Genomic DNA, 10,644 nt, shown 5'->3' with positions numbered 1-10,644 from the left:
TCTTTTTCTTTTCTGTTCACAAGAGAAACGTATGTTTTAATTGTCATTTTCTCAGACTATTAAAAGTAGAAGCAGACAGAATAGCCAATAGGAAGAACAAAAGAGCCGTGAAGCAACACACAAACTGGCCTCGACCACTTGCATTATATCTCTTCTTTCTTCTCTTTTTCACAGATTAATTAGAGACCACATAAAAAATGGGAGACACAGAGGAAGTGAAACTGTTGGGAGTATGGTTCAGTCCGTATGCCATAAGACCAAAGATCGCTCTTCGTATCAAATCTGTCGATTATGATTACTTTGAAGAAGATCTGTTTGGATCCAAGAGTGAACTTCTTCTCAAATCAAATCCGGTTCACAAGAAAGTCCCGGTTCTCATCCACAACAACAAACCGATTCTAGAGTCTCTCAACATCGTTGAGTACATTGATGAGACATGGAACGCATCTGGACCGTCCATACTTCCTTCACATCCCCATGATCGCGCTCAAGCTCGCTTCTGGTCTGCCTTCGTTGATGACAAGGTGTTTCTACGTTTTTTTCTGACCAAATATTTACTTTCTTCTAGCAATTTAAATTAATATTATCATAAACATTTCACTGTAGTCAATCATAATTTTAGTAACATAATTTGTTAATACAAAATTTCACATTTTAAAAATAATTATTATTTAACAGTACACTTATTCAATATACTTATTAGGAAAAAATTCTATAAACATGGATAGTAATTCTTACAAATATTATTTTAAATAAAAGAAATGTAAATTATATTAATATATAAATTATAAAAAAACATTCTTAATATTAAAATATTAAATCAAATATACTCTCTAAAACTATATGTTCTGAAGAGTGACTATCACAACTCACTTGTCTCTCTAGAAACAGACGCTCCTACCTCTCTCTAAAAACAGAACTTAAAACCCTAGCTCCGGCTCGGCGGCCGCCGGAGCCGGAGGCTTTCCCTCCTCCCTTAACTCGTTTTTCTCTTTTGCTCCTTCCCTGGCCGTAACTCCCTATGTCTCTTTGCTGTGAACTCTGAGCTGTCGAGACCAGGACGAAGAATCTCCCTTTTAGGGTTTGACGGCGTCTGTCTCTGGCTTCTTTCGGAGTAACGGCGAGGCTCAAGGGATGACGGAAAGGGAGCGAGTCGGCTTTTAGGGTGAAGGCCGCCAGATCTAATTTTCCTTTTCAAGATCTACGGCGTCTCCTTCCTCAGTGGCGGCGCGTGTATCGGTCAGACACCTCCTCCAGAGCGGAATTCCTCTCCTAAACGGCGGTGAGACTCCCAGAGAAGTAAATCTATGGTCAGCAGAAGATGGGTTTGTCCTCCGGTTCTCGGAGTCAACATGTACGGGGTCTTTACGGCGACGGCGTTGTCAACCAGAGACGTGAGCCCTGACGGTGTACGTGGCGGAGATCTACATCCCGGCACCGGAATTGATGTTTTGTCTCGATCCGGTGGTACGAGCTCCACACCCTCTGAAGCGAAGATTTGTTGAACCGGTTCGCGTGTAAGCTGCTGAAGCCCGAGTTTCATTCCGGTCTCCATGTCCGGCTTCTCGGCTGAGAGTTTGAGATAATGAACCCAATGGACTCGGGACAATACGGGAACGCACCTCTTGGTGTTGGCCTGTTGGTACAAGAACGTCAAGCTTATTCCATGGATGCTAACAGCTTGAACAAGGAATGATAATCCCGTATTGGTTTCAGGTCAATTGTGTGTTGAGTTATCTTGTATTTGAGGTCGAATTTTAGGAGGTTAAAGGGATGGTTCACTTCGTGTCGTGGAGTGAATTCAATCCCATTGTGGTTAAAAAATACATGACGCACGTTAGGTTACGTTGGATCCAACTTAGTGATTCAGGGTGGAACTAGACTGCTTCATTGTATTATGTGGTATAATCTCTAGTGGGGTTAAATCTTTGTACCAATGCTTTGTGAAATGAATGTTGAAGTTGAGCCAAAAAAAAAAAAAAAAATATGTTCTAAACGCTCGATTGGCTGGCTTGCACTCTAGACCGGTCCTGGTAAGAATTTTGTGCTATATATTTTATATTCTTAAGAGCATACGAATTAGATCTTCATCTGTGAGTGACAAAAAAGTAATTGATTATGCATCATGAGCTAGCATAGTTTAAAGATGGGCATGAGTCACTACAATTTCTCAACATTTCATTTGATAATTATAGTTTCAAACGTAGCCAAACATGATTAAAATAATTTTGAAATGTATGAATAAGCATTCATTTTGAATGTAGTAAACGATACGAAATTAATCAGTCCAAATTTTCTTTTATGTAATGATTTTATCTTCATAGATTCTTATTCATCCTGCGCTTTGATTTTACTACCTAGTAGAAGTATTATTTCTGGATCTTTCATGATTATTCATGTTTCCATAATCTTGATAGAGTTGATTTTCGAATCTCCTTATAATAAATCCGAATATATATTTTTTTTTTCTTATAGAGAAAATCATATGAAATTATTGATTATAGCAGCCAAAATGTAATAATGGATGTTTGATATTGATCCAAAATTTCTTCAATGAGTTAAAGCTTGATTCAATATAAACATATATATAAAGATTCTAGCGTGGAATAACCAAACCTTTACTAAAACGAAAACAATTAAGCTTTGTGTAAGATTTCAAAACAAACACACTCTCAACTATTTTCACTAGACTTCCCTTTTAAAATGCAGTGGTTTCCGGCACTGAAAGCGGCAGCAATCACCAAATCGGAAGAGGCAAAAGAGAAAGGCATGAAAGAAGTGGAAGGAGGGTTATTGCAACTCGAGGAAGCTTTTGTTTCTATAAGCAAGGGGAAACCGTTTTTCGGAGGTGAAGCGATCGGGTTTATGGACATTTGCCTTGGAAGCTTTGTTGGTATCTTGAAGGCTAGAGAGAAGCTTAAAGGAGAAAAACTTTTAGACGAATCAAAAATACCTTTTCTTTGTAAATGGGCCAACGAGTTCTTGTCTGACAATACCGTGAAGAATGTGGTACCGGAGATCGATAAAGTTGTTGAGTTTCTAGGAGAGCTTGAGGTTAGAGCTCAATCAGCGGTTTCAAAAACTTGAGATCATCGTTGAAAGCAATGGACGTGTGTCATGTAAGTGCGAAAATAAGTGAAAGGTTGAAGTGTTGTGTTGAATGTATGCTATTATTTTATACAATGAATTGTGTATGGGTTTATGGACTATTTTCATTATATATTTATCGATAATGCTTCCAATAATTAAAAAAGGCAGATTAGTCGTTCCAAGGATAAAGTCGACATTTAAACTATTAATCTTGAGTAATGTTAATTTCTATGTCCTTATATTAGTCCCACTATACTGTCCCACATTCCATCTGTCCCTGCTAATAATTCAGAAATACATATATTGACTTCAGCAAACAATAGAATACAAAAAAAAAAAAAGTTTTAGGGGCATAAATATCGTACAAAAATCTTAGCAATCTATCCGTTTCAGAAAATTAATAATTGTTTTAACTGATTATGTAAATATAATACTAATATGTAAGATATTTAGTTTTTCATCAAAATAAAATAAGAACCAAAGCAATTTGGATAACCAAATTAATAGTAGAAAATCCACGAAAACAAAATGTGATAGTTACTGATTTTCTTGTTTTTTATATTTAATATTTATTTCTTTTTATATTTTTAATAAATAAAAGCAAAACTATAAATAGATGTATTATTATCATTTATCCTTTTAATGAAACATAATTTAACCACTTTAGTTATTGGTACTATTTAAGGAATAAAAACTAAAGTAGCTATTTAGCAAATTTACCTTGATTGAAAACTCTTTATATCTTTAAATCTCTTTCAAATAAATTTAAAATGTATATATATATATATCTAACAGTTTAAATATTCTTTATTAGTTTTAAACAGTACTATATTATGAAATATTAGTACTATATTGTTGTTAGAGTTTTACAAATAGTATGTATATTGTTAAGTCATGCTACTAAGGTCTCAAAGGTTGAAGATGTGGCTTTAATAGAACCAAGCATCACAAAATTCCAAGGCTTTGTTTAGAAGTTAAATATCTTCAAAAAGAAGTGTTATCTTATATGGCAGTTAATCAGAGGATATACAATCATTACGAGGAATTTGAATCAATATGTAAGAGATGTTGAAAATGTGATGATTCTCTAACTCATGTCATCTTTGAATTCTACCAGCACTTCAAGCTTGGACTCTATTAGCTATATACCATCCCATCCTAATATATTTCATGTGTCCAACATATACACTAATATAGATTATCCAAAAAAGAACATTATTGCAGATCCAGAGTTGGACATGAATCCTGGAAAGCAAATAATGATAAACTGTTTATAAGGATTAATAGAAGTCCACTTGAGCTGATAAGATATATCAAAAGGGAATGATAAGCATGGTTCATATATCAAATGAACAATTGTTGTTCTGACCCAATCCATAGTAGCAATATCTCAAGTTTTATGCTTGGTAGATGGTTATTGGACCTCTACATCAATCTTTAGTGGTTGTGGATGGATGTGGAAAGATAACACTGGAAAAACATAGCTTATGAGCATAAGAATTCAAAGACAAAAAGAATATGCATTGCATTCAGAGCCGGAAGCACTACGTTGAGCAATGAAAAACATGTTGTCTCATTCGACATGCCAATACTTTGGAACGAAATGCAATATGTAATAGCGATGTTCGGAAAACCTCATGCATACCCAAATTTCTCGACATAGTTAAAAAAGATTCAAGAACTGAAAAGAAGATTCAATGATTTCAGGATATATTATATTTCTCGGAGACATAATGAGACATCAAATTTCTTAGGTAGAACCACTATCATAGATATATTTATTTTGTTGGTTATTCTATTTCGGTTTAGTTATCCATCCACCTCAAATTTGAATAATAAAGTAATTTTTTTGTTGAAAAGAATAGTAGTATTATTTTATTTTTATTTATCTAAATAATATACCTTTTTCTCAAAAAAACGACTATTTTTAATAACTATATTAGTTATATAAAACATTAATTAAATAATAAAGTATGCGTTGAAAAACAAATATAAATAATGCCATATATCTAGAAATGTTACATTAGGCAATTGGATTTTTTTTAATAAAATGTCAAATGATATAATAAAATTGTTAAACGTAGGAAGTAACAATTCAAATACACGAAATTAAGATTACCAAAAAAAAATACGCGAAATTAAGTAACAAACAAAATAAAAGGAGTAAAAATACATTATTTCTTTAATAAAGTTATACACAAGTCAAAAAGAAAGATCTGAAACCAAGCAGTAATTAAGAATATTAAATACCCTTTTGGAAAAGACAAGGTCCCAAAGACCAAGCTCTAGATTCATTAACACACACATTCACACACACACCATCTTCAACCTCTCTCTTAATCTCAATGGACTTTTTCCAGAAAGCCAAAGCCGTTCGTTTACGGAGCCACCACGACAAGTACCTAATCGCCGACGAAGACGAAGAGTCCGTCACTCAAGAACGCAACGGCTCGGCAGGCGCAGCCAAATGGACCGTGGAGCCAGTCCCAGGCTCCTCCAATCTCATCCGCCTCAAAAGCGCTTACGGCAAATACTTAACGGCGTCAAACAAACCGTTTCTCCTCGGAGCCACCGGAAGAAAAGTCCTGCAGACCAATCCGAGCCGTCTCGACTCGTCTCTCGCTTGGGAACCCATCAGGGACGGTGCTTTGGTCAAGCTCAAGACACGTTACGGTCACTTCCTTCGCGGTAACGGTGGCTTGCCTCCGTGGAGAAACTCCGTCACTCACGATATTCCTCACAGATCGGCGACTCAGGATTGGATTCTTTGGCACGTCGACGTCGTCGAGATTCTCACCGATCAACACCAGCTCCAGCAGAAGCAGCAGGAGCCTCCGTCTCCGCTTCATCATTCTGATTCTCTGGATTTCGAACCTGGATCTCCTTCTAGATCTAACCGTTTCTTCAGACAGGAGGTGAGTTCTCGAACCGACAAAACTTTCCAACTGAAGACTCGTTGACTTTATGTTTTTTTTTGTGTTTGGTCGTAGTCAACGGATTCAGTAGCGGTCGGATCGCCGCCTAAATCGGAAGGGAGAGTGATATACTACCACGTGGCGGATGATGAGGGTGAAGTTGAGGATGATTCAGTTGAGGTGAAGTCGTTTACTTTCAAAGGCAATGGGGTTGAAGAGCTGACTAAGAGGTTGAAAGAAGAGAGCAATGTGGATGATGTTATCGTTTGTACTCGTAGTCCTTTGAACGGCAAGCTTTTCCCTTTGCGTCTTCAGCTTCCGCCCAATAATGCCGACATGACTGTTGTTTTAGTTCCAGTCTCATCGAAAAGTGAGTTTGTTATGTCCTAAATTGCAAGTCAAAATCGTTGCTTTCGCACTAATACTCTGTTTTTTATTTGATGTAACAGTAGCAGAAGGGTTCATCAAGTGAGAGATGTGTATGTTTGAAGCTTGAGCCGTGAAAGTGAAGGCTATAGCTGGAAATGATTTGTTGTTAATTCAGTGGATTTGCCTTAGAGATATGCTGCTTGATTATTTAAACATTTATGAATTATACAAAATATTGTTTGCAGCGGTTAGTGATTCTCGCTGCCTATTAATACAATCTTTTTACCTGCTCTGTTCTGCGACTAGCTTTTTGTTTTGTTTGCTACCAGTAGTCTGAACAAGAGCAGGAACCGTCTTTGTAAGTGATAGAACGACACTATCTCTTACAATGATCTCAGTGTTGAACACTTTTGAGATTAGTTTAATAACCTCGTGGCAATCGCTGCAGACGTGTGGATTCTTGAATATACCGATTGGAGTCTAAGGTTTATAAGCTTATCAGATTAGAACCAATGGCGGAGTCTCTCACAGTGCAGCCCGAGGGATTGCTCTTTGCTACTATTGTTGGTTGGTGTTGACTAGAGGTGCTTGAGAGCGATTCTGTAAATAACAAAATGGATATCAGCTTGTCGTCTGAGAGACTCTTTTCTAATCCCACGTTCAGTAATTAGTTTTCTGAACATCCTTCCACCGGATAGACCTTAGAGGAAACCTTAGACAAGAGACATATGACCTTATGTTTCTCCCCCAATTTGATAAAAGAATAAGCTTAGTCCAATTATTCCTTAAATGTAAATAAATTTTAAAGAAGAGAAAAAGACTAGGATAGCACCAAACCAAGTTTTTGTTACAAATTAGCACTCAAGGCTCAAAGTCACAAAAATATGTTTCATTAAAGAGGTAAATATACACTTATACTCCTTGGATTAATTAATCCAAACCTTAGGGTTTAGAGTTAAGGGGTGGGTTTTGGAATTAGGGTTTAAAATTTTATAAAAAATAAATACTAAAATAAAAAATAAAAATTTTAAAAACAGTTTCAAAAAGTATTTTTAAATTATAAAAAGAAAATTTGAAAAAAAAAATTCGAAAAATAAATTTCAAAAAAAGAATTATAAAAATTTCAAATCTGAAAACATATAATCTGAAACTATAAAAAAATTTCTTTTTTTCATTTTTTTTATTTTTATTTTTTTTATTTTTGTTTGTTTATTTAATTTTAAACCAAGGGTATTAGAAATATTTTACTCTTTAATAAATGTCATTTTTGTGACTTTCTCCTTCTAGTGTTATTTTCGAGACATAAACTTCAAAATGTGCTATTATTGACAATTGCTCTTTAAAGAATATTTAAAACCAAAAAAGGAATATTCTTTGTAAATTGTAATTAATGAAAAGGAATTTACTATTTAAAGCCAAAAAAGTTTTATAATTTGAACAGAACAACAACCTGAGAGTGGGCTTTTATTTGGGCTTCAACGAATCGCAGCCCACCTGAAGTAACTCCCCCAAAACGCACCGCAGTACACGTAAGCTCTGCTTAGTGCTTATCCAACAAAGCACGTCCAGCTCAGTCAAGACAAGACAGGAGTACAATAATTGTTTCAAAATTCAACAAAGGTTCCAAACAATGTTATTCAATACACAAAACCGTGTACCACATTCTGCTTGGCATGTTCTACCTGACACGCACTCCACTCTCTCTTCTTCTTCTTCTCCTTCCTCACGCCTCCTCTTTATTCTCCTTCTCAAACTCTCCTCTGCAATACTCTCCGATCCAAATCTAACGTTCTCAGATTGTTCTGAATTACGAAAACCAATGGGGGTCGATTACTACAACGTACTGAACGTGCCCCCAAGCGCGAGCGAAGACGATCTGAAGAAATCGTACAGAAGACTAGCGATGAAATGGCATCCCGACAAGAACCCTTCGAGCAAGAAAGAAGCTGAAGCTAAATTCAAACAGATCTCCGAAGCTTACGATGTCCTGAGCGATCCTCACAAGCGTCAGATCTACGATCAATATGGCGAGGACGGGCTCAAGTCTTCCGACGTACCAACTCCGCCTACGCAAACGCAGCGGAGCTACTCCTCCTCCAACAACGACGACGCTGGGTTTCGGTATTACCCGCGAGACGCTGAAGATATATTCAACGAGTTTTTCGGCGCGTCGGGGGATGCGTTCGGCGGAGGAGGAAGGAGGGAGAGTGTCAACGGAGGAGGAAGCAGGTTCAGAAGCGCCGAGGCGGGGAGTCAGACGAGTAGGAAGGCGACGGCGAGTAGGAAAGCTCCGGCGATTGAGAGCAAGTTGGCTTGTACTCTCGAGGAGTTGTATAAAGGTGGGAGGAGGAAGATGCGAATCTCTCGCGTTGTTCCTGATGGTCTCGGGTTAGTCTTTTATTACCATCTCTAATGATGATCATGTTCTTGATTAAATCAAGAATCATATAAGTTTCTTGATGCTCTGTTTTGTATAGAGTTTATGTTTCTCTGTGTGATCTTCTTTATAAATTTCTTGTTGATTAATAGTTCTTTGGTTTGTATAACTGAAAGTGTCAATCTCTCTGATGATGTATTTGTTTTGTAGGAAGCCAAAGACAGTGGAAGAGATTTTGAAGATAGATATAACACCAGGATGGAAGAAAGGAACAAAGATCACATTCCCGGAGAAAGGAAACCATGAACCAGGAGTCACTCCTGCTGATCTCATCTTCGTCATCGATGAGAAACCGCACTCGGTCTACAAAAGAGATGGAAACGATCTGATTGTAGACAAGAAAGTCTCGCTTTTGGAGGCTCTAACGGGGATCACTATCAGCCTAACAACGCTAGACGGGAGGAATCTGACTATACCGGTTTTGGATATCGTTAAACCGGGTCAGGAGATTGTGATCCCTAACGAAGGAATGCCTATCTCTAAAGAAGCTTCCAAGAGGGGAGATCTTAGGATCAACTTTGATATCTGTTTCCCTTCGAGGCTAACATTGGAACAGAAGACAGACCTTAAGAGAGTTCTTGGTGGAGCTGGAGTTGACAATTAGTTAATGTTCTTGAATGTTGAGAGAATGTTGAGAGAATGTACATACACAATGTGTTTTCAAAATTCTCAGGATAAAGAGTTTAGGGTGAAACAGATCGGCACTTCTTGGGTCTTGATACTCTTTGGTCAGAAAACCTCTCTTTGATGTCATGATATTTATTCTCAATTACAAGCCATTCGAAAACGTTTTTGTATCTCCAACTACTAATATATTCAAATATACTTCTTTTGATAGTAGCATAGTTCTTTTAGTTACCATATTCACATAACCATTGTTAATAGGGTTTTCTCCTCGATATTAACTAAATTTCATACAAGTGGCTGAAACCTTAGAGAATTTATTATGTTACTAAATGATTTCTCATGAGTATCCAAACATTTTTGTCATTTTTATTCATAACTTTTGAGAAAACAGCAAACCAAAAAACACAACTTCAATCAGTGAAACCCACACACAAACACGGAAATGTATAATCTTTTGTTCTTCAAATTAAAAACAAATAAATCTTAAACCCTATGCTTTTCAATCTTGTACACAAGTTCATCAGGTTTGGCTCCAACAACCCTATCAATCTCTTCTCCTCTCTTCACAAAAACAAAAGCTGGAAGTGTATTTGCTCTATATGTCCCAGCCACATCCTGCATATACATACCAAATAGCTTAGTCTTGAGCGTTAAAGATTCACGGCTTCGGTTACAAGAAAACCGTAAATGGATCATTCTACCAGTAAAAGAAAGAGACTACTTACCATGAATCTATCCACATCAACCCTCGCAAAAACAGCTTCTGGGTACCTAGAAACGATCTCCTTAACTCTAGGTTCCATTGCTTTACAAGGTCCACACCATGCAGCCGTGAAATCAATCACTAGCTTCAAAACCATCACAATTTGTTCAGTTAGCTTAGAACAGAAGCAATTGAATAACATGTAAAACAAGATTAAACACTGATATAAATATAGAAATGTGTTAAAATGTGGTTTTCTGATAAATATATACCAATTTATTTGAGCCTTTCAAGGAATCAAAGAGGGATCTCCACTGTCTTCTTGATTCCATTTCCACAACCAAACCATTCTTGGTTTCCGTTGATGAAGGAACATCATGCACAGATGAAACGTTGGAACCCATTATCTTCCGAATGTGTGTATATAGAGATATGATTTGCACTTAATTGCTTGTAGCTAATATGAACAAAAGAGAGAACCAGTGGAGCTATATATAGATAAA

At 36.7% G+C, this 10,644-nt stretch overlaps 4 protein-coding genes across 4 annotated transcripts; 3 read left to right on the top strand and 1 right to left on the bottom strand.

Annotated features, from left to right (window-relative positions):
• Positions 1 to 115: 115 nt before the first annotated feature.
• Positions 116 to 3,245, top strand: LOC103838587 (glutathione S-transferase U16). The gene is made up of 2 exons (XM_009115038.2): positions 116 to 524; positions 2,710 to 3,245. The coding sequence occupies exons 1-2, from the start codon at positions 198 to 200 to the stop codon at positions 3,085 to 3,087; spliced, it is 705 nt and encodes a 234-aa protein (XP_009113286.1). The 5' UTR covers positions 116 to 197; the 3' UTR covers positions 3,088 to 3,245.
• A 2,099-nt stretch (positions 3,246 to 5,344) lies between these two features.
• LOC103838586 lies at positions 5,345 to 6,666 on the top strand. Its single transcript, XM_009115037.3, has 3 exons — positions 5,345 to 6,005; positions 6,081 to 6,375; positions 6,455 to 6,666. The coding sequence occupies exons 1-3, from the start codon at positions 5,436 to 5,438 to the stop codon at positions 6,475 to 6,477; spliced, it is 888 nt and encodes a 295-aa protein (XP_009113285.1). The 5' UTR covers positions 5,345 to 5,435; the 3' UTR covers positions 6,478 to 6,666.
• Positions 6,667 to 7,990: 1,324 nt separating this feature from the next.
• LOC103838585 (dnaJ homolog subfamily B member 1) lies at positions 7,991 to 9,651 on the top strand. The gene is made up of 2 exons (XM_009115036.3): positions 7,991 to 8,762; positions 8,962 to 9,651. Exons 1-2 carry the CDS (start codon positions 8,005 to 8,007, stop codon positions 9,413 to 9,415), a joined length of 1,212 nt encoding a protein of 403 aa, XP_009113284.2. The 5' UTR covers positions 7,991 to 8,004; the 3' UTR covers positions 9,416 to 9,651.
• Positions 9,652 to 9,780: 129 nt separating this feature from the next.
• LOC103838584 (thioredoxin H7) lies at positions 9,781 to 10,618 on the bottom strand. Its single transcript, XM_009115034.3, has 3 exons — positions 10,414 to 10,618; positions 10,164 to 10,286; positions 9,781 to 10,053 (listed from the first exon to the last, which is right to left on the bottom strand). The coding sequence occupies exons 1-3, from the start codon at positions 10,543 to 10,545 to the stop codon at positions 9,922 to 9,924; spliced, it is 387 nt and encodes a 128-aa protein (XP_009113282.1). The 5' UTR covers positions 10,546 to 10,618; the 3' UTR covers positions 9,781 to 9,921.
• Between the last annotated feature and the right edge of the window lie 26 nt (positions 10,619 to 10,644).

The sequence above is a fragment of the Brassica rapa genome, chromosome A09, assembly GCF_000309985.2.
Source record: "Brassica rapa cultivar Chiifu-401-42 chromosome A09, CAAS_Brap_v3.01, whole genome shotgun sequence".
Classification (NCBI taxonomy): Eukaryota; Viridiplantae; Streptophyta; class Magnoliopsida; order Brassicales; family Brassicaceae; genus Brassica; species Brassica rapa.
The sequence above is the reverse complement of the archived record's forward strand: the minus strand, read 5'-3'. Positions and strand labels throughout refer to the sequence as shown.